Raw genomic sequence first — 20,706 nt, 5'->3', positions numbered from 1 at the left:
GAGATGTGACACAGGTTCAATCCCTGGATCAGGAAGATCCCCTGGAGGAGGGCATGGCAACCCACTCCAGTATTCCTGCCTGGAGAATCCCATGGACAGAGGAGCCTGGCGGACTAGGGTCCGTGGGGTCCCAGAGAATCAGACACGATTGAAGCGACTTAGCACAGCACATTCACTTTAGAGTGATAGAATCCTTGGATTAAAAACTCTAGAGAAACGACCTGCAATTTTCTTGTACTTCTCAAAATGATACAAAAAGGATAAGAAAATGCTCACAATCTTTATTTTCTAGACCAGACAGTTCTATTTCCAAAGGCAGAATGGAAATGAAAAACAAAATTAAATGTAAATGTGTCATATGAGTGTTCTTGTTTTATATTGAAAGGTAAAAGAATTAACCTAAATAAATGATGGTACAAAAAAAACAATGAAATCTATGCAGCAGTTACCAATGACGGGAAGGATTGATATCTGTAGACCAAAAGAGGACATGGTTTACTGGAAAGGGAAGAAGGTAAGTCTGCATTTTTTAAAGTAACTTTTATGTATATCTACTACATGGTAACCCATTCCAGTACTCTTGACTGGAAAATTTCACGGACAGAGGAGCCTTGTGGGCTGCAGTCCAAGGGACACAGAATCGGACACAACTGAGCAACGGAGCATCACATATAAACATCCGTGTGTGGATTTTTTTAATGGGAAAATATAGGTCATAATGGAGAAGGAAATGGCACCCCACTCCAGTACTCTTGCCTGGAGAATCCCATGGACAGAGGAGCCTGGCGGGCTACAGTCTATGGGGTCACAAAGAGTCGGACACAACTGAGTGACTAACCACACACTCAGGTCATGAATTCAGTGGTTAACATCGCATTTCAACTTATTTTAATTTCTGTCTTATCTATATTTTCTCATTTTCTAAAAGTGGTTTAATTTTTTAAAGAAATTTCTTAATGGAATCCTTTCCTGATGCTTTAAAAAAGTGATTTAAGGCAGATGCGGGCTGAAAAGCATTCTGTTTCTAGGAGGACACGGTGATGGAAAGGCTGACACAGTCCCTGAACTCAGGGTGCTCAGAGTTTGGCTGGGAAGACAATCTGGGAGTGAATCAGTCAAGAGCAATTGGTACCCAACAGCGTGGGCTCTATATGGGAACAGAATGGGGCGGCCTTCTCTGGTCAGAGCAAGGTCAGGGAAGGCCAAGGTGGAAGCCAGGATGACCTCAAGGGAAACAAGGGTACCTACGCTAAGCAAAGTTCGGGGCTGGGGAGGGTGCCAGGAACCGAAGGCCACGGCCCAATCAGGTCACATGGGGAGACGTGGCAGGAGACAGGGGCGGGGGTCTTGCTGTCGGGGACCGGGGGGCAGAGGAGACCCACTTGGAGCGTGTGCAAGGGGTCCTGACATAGCCACCCCTGCCACCTCCTGGGCACACACCCTACAGCAGGCCTTGTGAGGGGCCTTGATGGCGTCTGAGTGCGAAGCTCCCACCAAGGGCCTCAGCACATGCTCTGGGCGATGCTTTCTGAGGCAGTTACTTCTTCCAAGACTGCAGCCTTAAACCCACAGGCCCTGAGTGACCACCATGGGCACAGCCATCCCCAGAACTGATTAACTCCTCCCCGATCCAGTTTTGCTCACCTGTAAATCAGGGGCCATGTTTCACAGGGTCGTTGAGAGGATTCCGTGAGGTTATTTTAAGGTTGTAAAAATACTTAGCACAGGGCAAGGGATCCGCAGAGGCTGGGCCTCCATAGAGTTCTAACAGGCACAGGGAGTTTAACTTACTAAGTTCTGTTATTTTTACAAAGGTAGGAGAAACTTCCTCTGAGCTCCCTGAAGGGAGGGCGGGAAAAATCAAATGGCTTATCTGTTAACTTTCTACTGAGCTCCTCCTCCACGCCACACTCGGCTCTCGGTCCTGGAGATGAAGCCTGAACACGAGAGAGGAAAACCTTGACCTTGAGACAACAGGAAGGGCAGAGACAGGTGACAATGACTCGAGAGATGACAAAAAGTGGAGCCACCGCATCTGGACAGAGGCAGAGGGCCCTGCAGAAAACCAAAAGTTGCAAGTGTTAGTCGCTCAGTCCTGTCCGACTCTTTTGTGACCTCCATGGACTGGAGCCCGCCAGGCTCCTCTGTCCATGGGATTCTACAGGCAAGAATACTGGAATGGGTAGCTGTTCCCTTCTCCAAGGGATCTTCCCGACCCAAGGATCGAACCTGGATCTCCAACGTGGTAGGCAGATTCCTTACCATCTTAACCACCAGGGAAGCCAGGAGAAAACCAAACCAGGGAGTCTGGGCAGCCGCTTTAACAAGTGGGCAGAGGAGGAGATGAACTTCACCTTCAAAGATTGGAGGGAGGGAGGGAGGGGCTGACTAGCAGGAAGAGCAGCCTTTGAGAAGGCAGAGAGCGTCTGCATGGCACGTAAGGGCCTGTCCTCAGGCGGCACACCCCGGGAAAGGTAGGTCCAATCCCCCACCCAGAGGTGGGGAAGTGCCCCGTGTGCGGCTATGGGGCTCCCAGGCCAGAGTCGCCACCTCGGGGAGGGAGCTGCCGATCCAGAGCCTTTGTGAAACAGGCGGGCTGCCTGCCTTCTGCTCGGTTTCCTTAATTAAAACTGGAGTTTGATCTGAATTCAGGAACGAAAAAGATGCACGCTCTCTCAGCCAAGGACGCTTCAAGGGCCAGGGCAGCATTTCCACACAACCAGGCACTTCTTTCACATAAAATATTGGGTGTTTCAATATCGCTTATGTATTGGGTTGGCCAAAAAATTTTGGAAAGCCTAAGCAGACTTTTTGGCCAACCCAGTAATTTACCAAAAAAAAAAAAAACGGTTCATCCTATCCAATAGATTGTATGCCAAGTACTGCATTTTCTCGTTCTCATTTCTCACCCAGAGAGATAAGGCTTACTTCTGATATATAGTTAAACTTGTCCATCAAGGAAGATGCATGGGGGCCAGAAATCTTCCTCCACTTCTGAGTGCAAAGATGGTAAAGTCTCCTACATACGAACCTCCCAGCTGAGACGTTCAAAGAGGCGAACATGCATCTGTTTCCAGCAAGGAACCAGAGCCTGTGCCATCAAGGTCCCCTGTGAGTGACACTGCAGCTGGCCCTCCGTCTCCTATCGCCGACGATCCTTCCCTCCACCACCTCCCAGCTCCTCTCCCTCCTGCAGTCCGTAACTCTTCTTGCTGTTCACCTGATGTCAGCCCCTGTTTACCAGCCATTGTACCATACTGCTGAACTTTTCAAGGTACTGTACTATAAGATTAAAAATGCTTTCCTTTTTGTCTTTGTTTTTTATGCATGATTTGGGTGAAAGGTATCATAAGCCTATTATAGTACAGTGCGTAAATGCTATTTCACTTCAGTCATGTCCGACTCTTTGCAACCCTATGAACTGTAGCCTGCCAGGCTCCTCTGTCCATGGGATTCTCCAGGCAAGACTGCTGGAGTGGGTTGCCATTTATTACAGCCCAGTACTATATAGCCAAATGTGTTCGTGGGCTACCTAGACTAACTCTGTTGGATTTAAGAACACACTCTTGGAATAGAAGTCATTCATATGTAAGGGGCTTGACTGCAAAGAGACTGCAACGACCTCACTCTGAAACAAACAGGTGCAGGGGTCAGCAAACCTTCAGGCCAAACCCAGCCTACCCACTGCCGCTGAAGATAAAGTTTTATTAGCCCTCAGCCTTGCTCCTCCATCAGCCTATGGTCGACGGCTGCTTCCACACTGAGATGCAGAGGTCAATGGCTGCCAGAGCCTAAAATACTTACTACCTGGCCCTTGACGGAAAAAGCCTGCCAATCCCTGACACAGAGAGATGAGTCCAATTGAGGATGATTCCTCTTCTGAAATTAGGTCTGAATTCAAACTTGAAAAAATCCTCTCAAACTTTATTCTAAATTTTTCAGCGAGTAAACTAAAATGTATATTTTAAAAATGACTTCTACATAGCAATTTTCTATAGACTCCAAATAACACCTTAATTCTCATAAGATATAAACTGTCTTGCACAATATGCTTTCAACTGTGTCAAAAACCAAGGAAACAACACCTGCGTGCTCACCTGGCTCAGATCCAGGCTTGGAAAAATGACTCAGATTCTCTTTAGCAGTTTTTGCTTTCTTTTGTGTGGCTTTTTGATGGATTGGAGAATTCAGTCTGCTTTTCCTGTGACTTGGGGCATTAAAGCCTGTATTTCATTTTTTTCTATGATTTTACCATTTAACATTCATTTTAAATATGTTTGTCTAATTCAAGAAGTCTCTAAACCCCTATCCTTCAACTCACTTTAGGGGAAAACATACACTTGCCTATGACTTGTCTGTCAACACTACCCTTGCCCAACTTTACCATCCAGAGGTATTTATCTCGGGTCTCAGCTGCCTCTTAATTCTCTTCATGCTATTTTCTCTTACAGCCTACTTTTGTTCTGATAATCACATAAATTCGTTTAAACTTGTATATTTACAATAACTCTCCCTCTAGTGGTTAATGTTTTCATTGAACACTATTATTCTAGTTGGTTTTGTTTACTGATGATTTTTCTAAACCCAACATTTCTGTTCAAGAGTTGCGTCTCTAACTTTATTCCTGGCTACTGACACTATATTACTGAGCATTTTTTACAGCAAAGGTCTTTAAGTGCTACATAGTCCACGAATGTACTGAGCTGAGCTATTTTTCTATCCTTGTCTCAGCTACCAAGGCACTGAAGATTCAGGAAGAAATCACCGAACCAGCCTTGGGAGAGAAGAGGGTTTCTGTTTAGATATAAGTGGTCTTCTCACTGTACTTACTTGTGTCCTCACAACATACTTTTAAAGGTTTTTTTCCTAAAGACCAATATCTACTTTTTATACTGTATGATTTTAATGTTAAGGTTATCATACAGTGGTAGATTTTAAAACATGAATTTTATCTATTGAAATAATTTTTGGAGGTAAAAATATTCACACATGGCCTGCCCTTAGTACAAAACCGCACAGCAAATTATCAAACTAATTACTACTCAGATGCAAATATCAGATACTAGTACTCGGAATTCTGGGACTTGAGAACTCTTCTGTAACAGATTTCAAATTTGCTGACATTAACAACTATGGGAATTTCATTATAACTCTATGAAATAGTCTTTAAAAGCCAAAACCAAAAACAATATCAAATACAATACATCTACGATGCTTAACCATGTTTGTAAATTAAGTCAAAGAACTAAAAAGTTGTGTCCGGATTTCTAATGTCATACATGCAACTGAACAAATAAAAGTTGCTCTCCTTTCAAATCTCTTGTATTTAAATGCACTGTTATTTATCTCGTTTTCCCCTTTCATCTTTAATCAGCACCATTCCCCTTACTGGGTGTGGTAGAAAAAACAGGCTTTAGAAAATGACAGACCTGGGTATGAATGCTGACCCCCACTAACTGGACTTTCAGTTAACTTCTCCCATCTCAGTTCTCAGAGTAAAAGGGCTCGTGATATCTATCCAATAGGGCTGCTGTGGAGAAAAGGGGTCTCAATGAGATGCTGTGTATAAAATTCACAGTGCACGCTAAGAGCCAAGTTATCACGTGCCGAGGGCAATTTGCAAAGTCATTTCACTTTCATGAACCTGTCATGGAAATATAATCTCTTTTTTTTTAGTGAATAAGGATATAAGGACTCAGGGGTGAGGCGGTTTTCCTAAAGCCCACGGACCAGGGAGATGGAGCCAGTCTCCAGCACTCAGATCCACCTCCTGTCTTGCCCAGCAAGAGCAGGTCAAGAGATCAGCCTCTGCTCTCGAGTGAGCTCAGCAGGGGATGGAATCCTGCCAGGGGATCCTCTTATTTTTCTTACGTATCCCACCCTGCTAAGGTGAACTGCAAACATGCAGAGTGGAACAGCTTGGGCCATGGGGATGATCAGAATCAACCGAAGGTGGTAGCCACACTCAGCGGCGGAGCAAGGAGGCCGAGCCGAGCAGCGCACTGGGCGCCGCCCCGCAGCCGTCTCCAGGAGGAACCAAGCCGCCGCGGGCTGTGAGCTCATCTGGGGGAATGAAGGAACCACTTTCCTGCCTGAATTTGGTGCAAATTATGAATTCTGAAGACCTTCTCTGGGCATTTCCACTTCATCACTGACAATCTTGCTGTGTCCAAAGAGCTGACGCAGATGCACAGCAAACCGAGGTGGCCCCCACTGCAGCTTCAGGAGGGGGCAGTCTGCCCCCTCCCCATATACCACCCCACACCACCCTGAAGGTCGGTGCCTTCTGACACGGACTTCCAATGACAGCGACTCCACGAGGTTTCATCAACCAGGACGCCCCGCACTCACTTATGAACACGGGTACGGACTTATGGAGAGAGGGTCCAGGTGCTAGAATTTGTCTGAAACCTGCTGCATCCCCTTTGTGCATAAAAAGGCCTAAATTTTCACTTCTAATGTTTGCCTGAAAATAATCCTTGGAATTTGGTTTCCAAAAAGTTGTACACTTGGGGAGAAAAAAAATCATAAAAATGTTAAAAAAAAAAAGAAGTATTCTTAAAATCCTGATAACCTTAATTGGGTACAAGTAACGGAGAAGGCAATGGTAAGCCACTCCAGTTCTCTTGCCTGGAAAATCCCAGGGACAGTGGAGCCTGGTGGGCTTCCGTCTATGGGGTCACGCAGAGTCAGACACGACTGAAGTGACTTAGCAGCAGCAATGATAGAAACATCTGTCTTGAGTGCACACAGGTACAAACCTATGTGGTCTTTTACCTGTAGTTTAAATTTTTTTTGCTGGATTTTAGCAATGTGATCATCCAGTCTGTCACATTACTCTGGATTGCTTCTTATTAACAGGATCTCAAAATAATCATCTCATATGAAACAGTGCCCACCTCATACACATTTATCTGAGAGTTTAGCACCAACCTATCCCTAAAATCCCTTGTAGCTCAGATGGTAAAGTATCTGCCTGCAGTGCAAGAGATCCAGGTTTGATCCCTGGGTCAGGAAGATCCCCCGGAGAAGGGCATGGCAATCCACTTTAGTATTATTGCTATTATTGCCTAGAGAATTCCATAGACAGAGAAGCCTGGTGGGCTAGAGTCCATGTGGTCCCAAAGAGTTGGACACAACTGAGCAACTACACTTTCATCTCAAAAATCTAGCCCTAAGTAACAAAATTGAAGTAATAACACATAAACTGGGACAATGTCCATGTTAACAAATGGTTTAGCAATTCTGATCAAACTTCTAGAAAATACAAGCTGGTAAATACAAAGTAACCAAAGCCATGCTTCCCTGGGGTGAGGAGAACAGGTGAGGACACTTGTGCAAAACCGAAAGACAGAGATGGCGTGACTATTATTCAATGTAAATATAAAACATTTCTGTATAACTGACTCACTTTGTGGTATACCTGAAACTCACCCAGCACAGTAAATCAACTACACTTCAATAACAATTTTTTTTTTTTTTTAAGTCTCAGAGATAGAAAATTGTTCTTAAATCTCACCGGTGATTCCTGGTTTGATCATCAGTCTTTCCATCTTGGAAAATCGTCTATAAAATTATAACATTCAACATCTTGAGAAGCTACTAAGAGGCCTGGCCCCACCCTGATGCCCAGAGTCCCCAGGCCATGTGGTAGGGGGGCAGGCTTCTCATCTGACTGTCCTTTATCTTATGATTGAGTGAACCGAGAAGGAAATGGATTCTAGTCTCCAAAGCCAGCTCAAAACACCTTGAGAGGAGGAAGACAGCAGGACTCCTCAAGCTACGCGACACTGGTGGCTTCTAAGCAGTTGGCATGAAACCCCCAGCCTGTGCAATGCCAGGCCAGGACTTCCTAAGCAATTGCACAAAGAGTTTCCTCATCTGACATCTGTCTTCTGCAGACACTAGAGAACTTAGGTGACGGCCAAGGATTCGAGGGTATGAAGGAAAGTGAGTCATGGGACTGAGGGAGGCAACGGAGGCTGAGCAAACAGGAAGAGGGAGGAGGAGGTGGCGATGTCCAAAGGACGAGAGGGAGGAAAGACGGGAGCAATCGACGGCACCTGTGAAAACACACCTCCAGTTTTCTCCTGGCTCCTTTATTGTGACAGATCTATTTTTTGGACATTTAATATATTTTCATTTTGAAATAACGTGAGATTTGGGCTTCCCTCGTGGCTCAGTACTAAAGAACCCGCCTGCCAATTTAGGAGACTCAGGTTCAATCCCTGGGCCAGGAAGATCCTCTGGAGAAGGAAATGGTGACCCACTGCAGTATACTTGCCTGGGAAATCCCGTGGACAGAGGTCCACGGGGTTGCAAAAAGTCAGACACAACTAGACACTAAACAACAAGCATGAGATTTACAAAAGGGTTGTCAAGGACAGAGTTTCTGTTAAGCCTTCAGTTTCCCCTAATGTTAACATCTTATATGACACATGCATTTTCTGCTGCCATGTTCCTCACGCTATTATCAAGAACAGCAGGAGACTGATTCACAAAATTAATAATCCCATCTTTGCTCGCAGCAGTTAGGAACCTGGGATGGAAGATGCCAAAGACACAAACATCTGCTTGTGTGACGGGCTCCCGGGCAGAGTCCCTCCCCAGCCCCTGACCTCCACACCTTCAGCCGCCCAGCCCCAAGGATATGGCAAAGAAATCTTCTCAAAGGAGAGAGCACAGGGGAAACTGCCAAATGATTCGAAACAATTTCTCAGAACCTTTTTTTTTTTTCTTTAAAGTGAAAGCGGTGACACTGTGGGGCTGGGACTTTATCAAAAGGTGAGAAATCTGCTATGAGTGATGAAAGGCACCAAAAAGCACTGAGAGTCAAATACACTGTCCCTGACCCAGCACAATCAGAGTGTTCATTCAACCACCATCTCCACGTACACAGAACAAGTAAAGGACTAGCTCAGAGGTCTCAACAAGAGCTAACAGCTGAGAGCACCTTTGGGAAGGAGATTTTAGTAAAGGGATGAAAAAGGAGTGTGACGATAACCCCATTACTGGGAGATATTAAAGATAAGATGGATAAAGATCCCCAGTGCCCAAAGAGTGGCCAGTCAAAATTAGATGATAATTGCGGCTGTTATTCCTTCAAAAGAAAGGGAAGGAGAACGCAGCAGTTGAGACAAGCTCCCCTGCTGATGTGGAAGCGGCCAGGGTAATGTTCTCGAAAGAGACACACACGAGCTGCCTGATCTCCCCCAAACTGAGCGTGTAAACTACTGCCTCCTGGCCCCTCAAGTCAGCTGTTCGTTTTACAAAAATGAGTTTCACACAATTCTGCTTTGTAATCAAAATTTAAATGCTTGTCCCCCCCAACATCACTGTTTTTTCCCACTAATTACAGAAAATAAAACTTTTTGAAATGCTCTGACACCCAGCACACAATATTACAGCTGGTGGGCAACTAGCCACATCCACCCACCACCATCAATGTGGTCTCCTCGTCTCAACCTAGCGATGCGGGCCATCCAGGGACGGGTAGTCATTCATCTGGCGCTCCTCAGTCTCTTAACACATTGAAAGACTAGAGTACTGAGAGCCAACCCACACAACCTATCAGGCTCAAAGATGAAAACAAAGTTCAAGTGCCACTTGACTATACAAACACAGTGCTTGTCTTATTGTAGGTACTTGATATTTGATTCTCTAATGTCCACAGTATTAAGTCAAGAAAGAAGCTAGATGATTCAGATGTTTACTCCGAGGGCTTCCCTGGTAGCTCAGCGGTAAAGAACCAGTCTGCCATGCAGGAGACATAGGTTCAATCCCTGGTCTGGGAAGATTCCACTTGCTGTGGGACAATTATGGCCACGGGCCGCAACTAGTGAAGCCTGAGCACCCTAGAGCCAGTGCTCCACAGCAAGAGCAGCCATGGCAGTGAGAAGCCTTCGCCCCACAACGAAGAGTGGCCTCCTCTTGCTGTAACTAGAGGAGAGCCCAAGCAGCCATGAAAACCCCAAATAAATCAATGAATAGAATCACGAACCCAGAGTTCATCAGTTCCTAAGCGGGGAATCCACAGATAGACGTCGTAAGATCTAGGAGCTCCCTGGAATCACGGGTGAATTTTTACATACGTATCTGAGCAGTTTTCTAAGCATCTATAGCTTTCAGCAGATTCTCCAACGGTCTGCTCTAAATAATTTCCTAAACAAAGTAAGAGAGGGAAAGCCTAGAGTGGATATGGGAATAAACTCTCTGACCATCCCCCCACCTTCACTTACCATTACCTTAAATAACATCAGTAACTGTGCAAGACCGTAAGTCTCCAATATTCAGTCCAAGTGGATTCTTCTAAAACTAATTTTTCTTTTAAGCAGCTTTCGGTCTTCACGAGAAGAAAGGCTGTCAAGCAGAAGACCGCTTTAGATCACATGTTTGGACAGAAAGACAGACCGGGATGGGTGTCAGGGACTACACACACCCGGAGCCAGTATGGGCCGCCCAGACAGACACACCCAGCCCTCAGCTGCACAGACGCAGGCATGAGATGACTGGTCCGAGGATAAAGGGACTTCGGTGTGAGACCACCCCACGTCCAGGAGGCTTCCGCTGAGAATACACGAGAGCCTACCAGCGGTGTTTACAGAGGTTAGGGGTTGGCCTGAGAAACTCAGACTCCTTCCCTTCTTCTCTCCAAACGGCAAAGGAATACTCAAGTCTCCATAAGTCCCTGTCCAATCTGGGAGGCCGAGAAAGAAAGTAAAGGTGGAGAAAAGTAGCTAAACACCAAGGAATGAGGCTGGGAGCTTCAGGGAGGCTACAACTGCTACAACCTCTCCCACGACCGTATCCAAAAGCACATGGCCCCTCCTCAACCAGCATGAACACAGGGAACTTGTCGCAGCCCTCCTGGACTCATCGAGGTGCCAGGATCAAGGGAGAGACCTCAAGGAGCGGGCTGAGGGCCCTGTCCACCCCCGAGGTGGGGATAGCCAGCGGGCTACTCTGTCTGCCTCAGAAGGACCAACACAGCCCTCTGAAATCTCACCGTGGAGAACATGGGAGCAAAATCATGGCCCTGCTGTTCCAAAGGGCAGGAGAAGGAAGGAGGTGCCTGGACCACAATCCAGGGTGGCTGGTCGGTCATCAGCCTAAGACCAGGCTGCCCGTCCCTGCGGCCTCTGTCGTCAGGATCAACCCCGGGTGGCTGGGCCCTGGGGCGTCTTCAAGTCGCTCTCCTGTGAGTCATCACCCCGCAGAGTGAGGCCGCGCGTGTCATCACCCCGTCAGCCCGTGGATCCAGAGCCGCATCCACCTGGCAGGCCTGACGGCACAGCCCGCCCGCCCGCAGGTGACTCAGCCGCCGCCGCCCCTGCCTTCCCCTCTCTCTCCTTCCTCGGGTGACTCTGCAGATGCCTCACCGTGACATCTTTTCCTTCTTTCCAGAAAAAAAAATAACAGGATGACACGGGAGAGCCTGGAGGGGAGGGAGAAAGCGGGGGACAGAGGCGGGAGGAAGGGGAGGCTGGGGGACAGCAGAGGAGCAAAGGGAGGCCCAGAGGGAAACTGAGTCAGAGCACCCACAGGAATGCCCTCAACAACGCCAGGGCACAAGGGGGAGCAGCTGGGGGAGCCCTGCACCTGCAGCTCCACTGGGGCTCAGGGTCCCGACCTCACAGATGGAACAGGCAAGCAGGGGTGGCCCCAGGACTCCCCGAGCTGAGATCCATGTCTTCGGGGGCCCCACACGCCCTGCTGCCTGCACGGGGCGCCTCACCTCCCTGTGAGCACAGGGCCCCAGGGTCGGGAAGTACCCCCCAGCCACTCGCAGCGTCCGGTGGGGCCCCATCCCGGCCCAGGTTCCCAGAAGGGCGTTTGGGCTGCTGGGCACTTGTTGGGCATCCCCCATCTGGGAGCGGTCTCTGGTTCCAGGTGGCCCACAGCTCAGCCAGCAGTGACTGCCCCTGGCCAAGGGGCTCTGTCCAGGGATGTGTTCCTGACACGGACCCCTTGAGGACCCCAGCCCACGGCCATGGGGATGGGGAGGGAGAAGCCACCACCAGGGAGATCTTTTTGCCCGCTGGACACGTCCTCCTTTCCCAGACTGGGCCAGGCAGCAGCCCGCTCTGGGCATGACGCTGCCCAGCTCATGGGCATCATCACTGGGCAATGCCCAGCGCCTGAGCATCGCCCCGGCACTGAGATCTGGCTTCCTCTCTTCCTTGCCCTCTCTCCTTTGACACTGTGGGTGGCATCAAACCCGGCAGGACAGAGGGTGTGAATGATCCGCGGCCACAAAGGGGTCAGCGATGTCCCTTCCGGCCACTCCCAGCAGAGACTTGGCATCTCCTGGGCATACCAGCCCAAATGATCAAGGACAGACCAAGAAGAGTAGAGGGCTAATATCCTGAAGCTAGGAAAATGGGAAATTCAAAAAAAAAGAAAAAAATCCAACGAACTACAAAGAGATCAAACGACCTTGCAGAAGCCAATGAAAATGAACCCCAGTCATTTCAAACAAGTTCACCAACTTGCCACCAAGTGCCTGCTGAAAGGAGGCAGGTGTTAGAAATGCAGAATGATGAGCTTGAGGGCTGATGGGAAACTCAGCTCAACTTTGATCCTTCTCAGCCTGAGTCCTCTGTGTCATCGGCACTTCCCCTCTGCCCTGAAGCGAAGCTTCTCTTGCAAAGAGAGAACAGTCTGCGAGACCCTCTAAGCATCTCACAGTCACAGCTCACTCCGGCTAAGGATAAAGGCAAACCTAACATACACCATTTTTATTCAGTCGTTTGAACAACCCTTTAGAAAAGATCATCAATTCAAAACACCCTACCTAAGAAAATTAAGCTCAAGATGGGCAGGTTCTGTCTCCATGCAGGTGACAAAGAGCTAAGAGCACTCAAGGGCCGAAGCCCTTGGTTTCCCATTCTTTTTTATCTAATGGGACAACTCAGCAGGCTTTGACCACAGACACTAACTTCAAGAAGCCTCGGGAGGCAGCCCGGTGACGAAGTCTCGCATTAGATGAGTAGAGTGGGAAAACATTCAGAACATGCAAATATACGAACCAGTTGGGGAGGGCGACTGCTCGCCCGATACTCCCTCGTGTCTGGGCTTCCAGTTCTCCATGATCCTTTCTGCAACACAGGTTTGGGGCTACTTTACAGATGAAGACACACAGGCTTATGAGAAAGGCTGGGTACCTTGCCCCAGGGTACACAGTGCTAAAGCCTGGTGGCTCAGAACACATATTCCAGTTCCCTACCATGAGATGAAGAGTTCTTTCCATTGTACCACTGCCTGGCTACCTGGAACTGAATCTCTGTGAAAGATAACTGTCTCACTAATCAGACTCCAAGTCATTTCTCAGGGACCAGTTTGCTTCAAAGATGCTACCTCTCTGTTCATCCTCCAGGAATTATGTCAGATGGCATGCATTTAGACACTGGTGTTTAAAGTTTCTGAAAAAGGATCATGATTATATTAATCTATTAAATAGCAGCCACGTGAAAAGACTATAAATAAGTTCTATCTGTGTTTGACTTTTTAACCAAAGCATCTTACAACCAGGAGATCCTGAAATAACACAGGATACTTAGAGAAAGGTAAAAAAGACATATGATTTAAAATGCTGGAAAATAAATCATGTGACCCATGAATCCTTTTCCTTTAGCTTCTTAGAGATGCAAGCTCTTAAAAGCAAATCATGTGAGAAACTCAAAAGGTTAAGCTAAATGGGTGAACAGGCATTAAATATTAAATGCAAGTTAAGACCATGCTGAGTACCAAAACCTAATCATCAGTGCATGGCCCTTTTTCTACCTTGAAAAACTAAACAGGACACAATATAAACTAAAGCGATTAAATTGCAAAGAGCACAACACACAGTTGTCAAGGCTCTGTGTCTCCAGATTCTCAAAGCTCGCTGTTCTACCAAAACAACGCCTACAAACTGCAAAAATAATCACTGCCAAAGCTACCCTAGGTGATTACATAAAATTCTAAAAAGCTGAAAAAAATTATTTAATCATGAACAACAAAAGTAAAAATGCTGCTTACCTTGTAGAAAACAGGTTTCACCCTTGTGGGTTTTCTTTCACAGCATTAAGGCCAATACAAGTATGCACAATGCTCAAGAAAATTTGACAAAGCCTAAAATTATTTACTGTCTTCAAATTATCCTTCTCTCTTTTCAAACATCTTTGAATAAATATCAGAGCAAATATTCAAAATTTCCCTTCAAAAAGACAGAACTATTATTTCAGACGTCCATTTAGAGACCTATGCAACCCTGGAAAGAGAGAGGACAAATTGATAATGCCACCAAATAATGACTATCTGAGAACTCTCTCATCCTGAGCTATAAAGAGTGCTTGAAGATTACTGCCAGGATCCCTTCTCTGCCTAACAGCCTTGAAACATTTCAGAGTAAAAATCAACTTTCAAGACAGAGAAAAGAAAGCCATGCACCACACACGCCTGCATTTGGATCCGGAATCCACATCCCTGGGAATCAGATCCCTTGGTTTACTTACGTGCTGTACATAGACAGGAAAAGTTCAGAGAAATCTGCTCCCTCTGGGAGCAACGATTCCACCTACAGTCGGCTGCTGGGAAGTGAGTATGACACGCGTTCTCTCTCACTCTCATCCCCAGGCGGAGGGGAAAAAAAAAAAATCCCAAACTGCTCTTTCAAGTCACATTCACAAGGGCATCCTAGCGCCACCAAGCTCTTCCTCCAAGGCAGCCTGGGGGATGGGGGTGGCTGTGGATTTCCACCTCATTCCCTGAGCTCACTGGCTCTGGAAAGATTCCAGGTCAGGACACATAGGGAGACGGTAGAACCACCAACCGCAGTGCCACGTCTTCCCAGCCAGCTCAGAGGCAGCAAACCACACCAGGAGCCCTTCTGTGGGGACCGCTTTACACACCTCAAGTTCCCAGAACAAGCCAGAAACTCCCTCAACCCCCTCACCCTCAAAGAAACTGTTTATTCCTTTCAAACTCCAAACTGTTATAATAGTGCGAGGTAATTGCTAACAATACTGGGTGGGGGGGAGGCCCCCACACAGGGGAGGGTGACGGGGCACACAAAGAGCCATGACAGTAATAGGCACCCTTGAGGAGAAGAAGGCAATCAATTATAACCCATTTGCAGAAATTGTGGGGCTGTCAAAAGCCCTACTTACAGCTGTGCTTCATCAAGCCAGGCTGCGTTTGATTTTCAAGGGAAATTATTCCTTATTCTCAAATCTAGTATACAGTGAGTAAAATAGCCCCAACAGCCCAGGTTCAACCAGGGTCTTATCTGTAGAGAAGTTAATGACCCCCGAGAGGGCTGACAGGCCAGCGTGGGAAGCCCAGGAAACAAGGAGGTCTCTCCTCTGGGGAGTGACCACCTCCTGTGGGCACCAGGGGACATTGCCAGGGCCATCACACACTGGACAAGCATCATCAAACTCCCAGATCACCATTTGAAAAACAGACAAGCATTGCTTTTAGATGTAACCCACTGTTTCCTAGGCGGCTAAAAATAAGAACAGAAATTTTATTTTTTAATTCTTCAGTTCAAAACTTCCTTTTCACTACCATCCATCACAGTGATCACTTCTGAAGATCACATATTCTTCTTTGCCAAGGAACAAAGAATATGTAAACTCAGTAGCTGCAATGCATTTGCTAGAATGTTTTAAAAATGTACTGACATCCATTATTACTGGTAGATATCTTCAGATTTGAAAAAGATGAGATAACTGCTCTAGACTTGAGAGGAATTTGACAGCAAATGCTTAACATGCGAATATTCTTTTTTAATATTTCTTTCTTCTGTATTCCTTGGCATTCCTTTGCTTTATTCTTTAATCGTTTTAGCAATGAAAATGAGCTCAGAGGGCTCCAATTTCAACCTGAACTGCATCTTTCACTCCTCTTCTAAATTTCTAACTGATGCCCCAATGTTCATTTTATAAACCTTTGCTTAGTTATGATAAGTACTGTTAAGTAATAGAAATGGAAATAGCCTCAACATGGTAACTTTCTGCAGATTTATTTAACAGAATCTTAACATAAAACTTGGAAAAGCATTTCCTTCTTAAGAACTTTAACATGGAACTCAAACAGATTATAGCAGAGAGGAAACCATTATCCCGAATGGCATTAAAGACTCTCCCCCACTCCCAAGCTGCCACCCTGTGCCAGTGCTCCCAGGCACAAGATCTAAGAGAGCCTAGCTTCTTGAGTGTTTCCTTAGCATTTGCCTTGTTTAAAAAATTTAAGAGAGATTTCCCCAGAGGTACAATGGATGAGAATCTGTCTGCCAACACAGGGGACACAGGTTCGATCCCTGGTCTGGGAAGATTCTACATGCCATGGAAAAACTGAGCCTCTGTGCTGCAACTACTGAAGCCCATGTGCCGAGAGCCCCAGCCCCGCAACGAGAAGCCACTGCAAGGAGAAGCCCACGCACCACGATAAAGAATAGCCCCTACTTGCCACAACTAGAGAAAGCCCACAAACAGCAACCAAGACACAGCACAACCAAGTATAAATTAATTTTTCTTTAAATTTAAGACAATGCAATCCAAACACATCCATTTGATGCTCTAGGATCCACTGCTTCATACACACACACACGATGAATTTGAGCTGTAACACTGGGTTCCCAAAAGTAAATAACCAACCAGAGCTGGAACAGAACAGAAAGACTAAAAATCCGCATGACTTCGGTTTAGTAAAAGAAATTGCCTCCTGGGTATAACCAGACCAGTGAAAGCAGTTGAGTCATTGGTTTGCATGAGGAATTGGGAAGAAAGAGAAGGGAGATTTTGGAGGAAATGGATAGGGGATGGGGTGGGAAGAGGAATTCAGGGGGTGAGAAAGAAAAACAGGGAAGAGGGGTAAGGAGCAGATGCCAGCAGCCACTAGAATCGGCCCTGAAGCTGGCAAGCTCTAACCCCATCCCCCCCCACCCCACAACAAAGGCCACCAGTCACCCGAGGCTGTGCCACTGGCTATGACCAAGCGACCAGCTCCTGGTAGCATTAGTTTAAACCCAACTGGGGTGTGGCCAGGCTGTACATTTTATTCAAATGCCTGTGATGGTTTATATTTCCTCCATTCTTGCTCTGTATTTAAGATGAACTGAAAGAGAGAAAACATGAATAATCCAAAAGTCAGATAAAACTGGACTCTGTACTAAAAGACATCATGTCAGATGGACCATTCCTGAAGGGACAGCTGACTAAGAACAGTTAAAAATGCAGGAAAGGAATGCGAGAAGCTCTGGTGAGGATGTGGAGACGTCGGCGCTGTCGCACATTGCTGGTGGGAACGGGAAACGGGTGCAGAGCGGTCTGGGCACAACAGTCGGACTGTTCCACGGAAAGCTAAAGAGAATTCCCACATGACCCAGCAATTCCACTCTGAGCGGCATACCCAAAAGAAGTGAAAACAAGCTTTGAAACAGCTATTTCTATGGCAGTGTCACTGCAGCATCACTCACAACAGCCAAATGGTGGAAACAACCCAAGTGCCCACCAGGAGATGAGTGGATAAACAAAACGTAGCATATACAGACAACGGAATGTCAATCGGCCATAAAAGGAGTAACGTTCTGATACAGGCCACCACACGGAGGAACCCCAAAAACGTTACGCAGAAACAAAAAGACAAATGTTATACGACCACACTTCTGTGCGGTAACCAGAACAGGCAAATGAGAAAGTATAACAGGGGTTACCACGGGATCAGTGGGTGGGATCAATAGGGAGATACTGTCTAACCGGGACAGGGCTCCTACCTGGCAGGATGAAAAGGATCTGGAAATGGTGATGGCTTACACAACACTGTGAATGCACTTAATGCCACTGACACACACTTCAAAACGGCTATGATGCGAAACTGTGTGTTTTGTGTATTCTACCACAATGAAAAGACAACATCCTTAAAATAATCTTCAGCAAAAGTAGTAAAGGAAACTTTTAGTAATTTTATGTGACCTTCAGAATACCCGAACACAGATTCTCCTTGTCAAACCACCCTAATGGATGAATGGCCACATTTGCCCTGCTCTTCAGTGGCATGTCAGAGGCCATACAGGAGGTCAAGTCAGAGTCAAGGGTTCCTACTAGAACTTCACTTTCAACAAAGAAGGAAACTAAAAGTGTGCTGGCCGTTGGACCTAGGGGTAGGATAACTCCCATCTTTCCCCCTCCCCAACCTCAGGTGCAGGCAGGAATGAACACTTGCCTGCTATGTCCTTCTTTAAGATTTGGGACAGAATCTTACCCTGAATGTCTGCTCCTTCTTCTCCCTGTGGGAAACCTGATCCAGTGTTCCATCAGTCTGACTCCTTTTCAGGCCAGTTGTGACATCAGGGACGTTGCTGAAATCTGCATGAAAAGTGACAAAAACATAGGCGAGTTTGGCCATCTGCACAGAATAGTAATGACTAGCTTAAAGGCTCAGACAGAGAAAGAGAGCAAAGGAAAAAATTAAAACCTAGAAGGTAGGACATCATGGTCCTCGGTGATACAGCAGTGATACAGATATGCACAGCTGGGTTTCTGACACAGACCTGGGCCCTGGCTAATGGAAGCAGCAACATCTGAGTGTTTGGTCAAAGAAGACCAATGACCAATCAAAACAACAGCTTAAACGCCTGGCTAATTTTGTCAAACTTGATTGTTGTGCAAACTTTACTAAGTACTTTATATAAAGTGTTGGTCACTTCCCTTTCTTTATTTTTGGCTAAATGATGGTAAAGGATAACTGGGCAAACCAGGGATGTAGCACCATAGATTCTTATTGCAACCCACAACCTGCTCATTTGCAAGCATAATTGTTCTTTTTCTGGCATCAACCACAATTGCAATGTAAATTGAAAGTCCCAAGAGGAACAGCAAACCTTGTTAACTTCCAGAGTTAGGGTTAAGAAATGATATTAAAGGTTAAGTAGAGAATGTGGTTTTCCAGTCTGCACTTACACATGTATGCTATTTTCAACAGTTCTTTCCAGGGGTTCCCAAATTAAACTCAAGAAAGATGAAATGACCAGCTTCTATCAAAACCACACATAGGTTTTCATTCTAATTTTTGTATTTAGTAGAGTTTCCCCTCCAGTAGGCAAAACCAGATGGTTTCTGATTCCAGTTAACTGTAACAAGCCATCAAACTCATACCTGTCTGAGTTGATCTAGGCAGAAAAGACAGGGATAGACACTGGCAAACCATCCAGCATGTGGGGGGAAAGGACAGTTGTCTCTAGTAGACCTTTAGAAGCTATGGGAGCCCTAGGAGGTTGATGGAACTCATGGACAGAAATGCTGGTCCATGATCCAGGCTGATATTACCAATAACTACACAAGAGGTGACCTAAAGAAAATGTCTTAATGGTCTACAGAATTCTAGAGCTCTTATTTCTTCTTCCTTTTACTTCTTCCAACACCCCGACCCCACCCAGAAAAGGACCACATTGTCTAAGCCACACTTCACTGTTGTTGGCTGTAGAGTAAGTTAGCCCCATAACGCAGTGCTGACCAAAAAAGCATGAGCCATCCCCAAGCAAATCACAGGAAGCAACAACAGATGGGGATACCGAACTCACCTCTCCAGGCCCCTACCACCACACCAGAGAACAGTCCACTCGCCAACAGGCTGACCACGAGAGAAGCAAGGTCGACTCTAGACCAAAAGTGATGCACCATCGGTCCTCCACCACTAAGGCTGCTACATGCACCTCTGTGTAAGACCAACCAGCAGAAAGCAGGCCACATTCCTACTGTATTCAGCACAAGCGCACCGCTCCATCCTGGCACTCAACACGCACTTTCTGAGAACAGGCTCTTTTCCAGGCACCGTGCAAGATGCTGGGGATACAAAGATGATGAGACTCAGTCTCTGCTCTCAGGATGTGTTTCTGGTGCCGGAGGGGGGAGACAGAAACACAAGCACAGCAAACTACCAGAGATGACGTGAGAAGAAGCCACACAGGGCTGAGTAGGGCCACTGCGGGAGGAAGTTAATTCTCCCGGGGGCCCTAACAGTGTTCAGAGCAAAGCAGACACTTCAGCAAAGTCTTAAGTGGGGGATTGTGGGGGCGGGGGGAGGGGAAGGTAGCCCAAGGGTGGAGGAATTGACGGACGGCAAGACTTGGGCAGAAAAACAGGCCAGGAAGTCACAGCAACAGTGAGGGGACGCGGAGGAAGGATCCAAATGAATGCAGAATAGCGCGAACACACAGAAGTCAAGTGAACACAGAGGGTCTGTGCAGGTCACCTCCACGGGTCACCTCTTCACCACCTATTTCACGTAAGCATATGCAGACAAGGAAGGTGTGAAGGCAGAGTGTGGCTTTCATGTCTCAGGTGACAGGGTGGATGGGCACAGGAGGGGGCAGGAGTGGGCAACCCAAGATTGGCTTTGCCAGGGCTGAATCTGAGATGCACATGGACCATCCAATGCAACACACCCAGGTGTCTGGTAGTGCAAGAAAGGTCTGCACGGGAATGTGGCTTTGGAGTCATCATCACACACTTGGCCGTGAAACCACGGGGACGGATGGCGCTCCCCGGGGACAGATGGTGCTCCCAGGGAGGATGTGTAGAGTGGGACAAGAACAGGACCAAGGAGAGAACCCTGGAACCACCGAGGCGCTGTGCACACAGGAGGGGAACTCTTTCTGCAGACAGAAGTCACAGAGAACTACAAAGGAATCGAGAGCAATGTCCCAGACGCCATGAGATAAAA

General features: G+C 46.8%; 1 protein-coding gene across 4 annotated transcripts in view; it reads right to left on the bottom strand.

The window, feature by feature from the left end:
- TIAM2 (TIAM Rac1 associated GEF 2) overlaps positions 1-20,706 on the bottom strand; it is a 141,923-nt gene that overhangs the window by 25,272 nt on the left and 95,945 nt on the right. For all 4 annotated transcript variants that reach the window (XM_088840852.1, XM_055433875.2, XM_088840853.1 and 1 more), the window contains one exon: positions 18,247-18,350. In XM_088840852.1, the coding sequence (XP_088696978.1) occupies positions 18,247-18,350 (104 nt within the window). The remainder of the gene's footprint in view (positions 1-18,246; positions 18,351-20,706) is intronic.

This window comes from Moschus berezovskii, chromosome 10, assembly GCF_049115385.1.
Source record: "Moschus berezovskii isolate FMDL1 chromosome 10, NW_MosBer_1.0, whole genome shotgun sequence".
Lineage (NCBI taxonomy): Eukaryota > Metazoa > Chordata > Mammalia > Artiodactyla > Moschidae > Moschus > Moschus berezovskii.
Note: the sequence above shows the minus strand (reverse complement) of the source record. Positions and strands in the feature narration are given on the sequence as shown.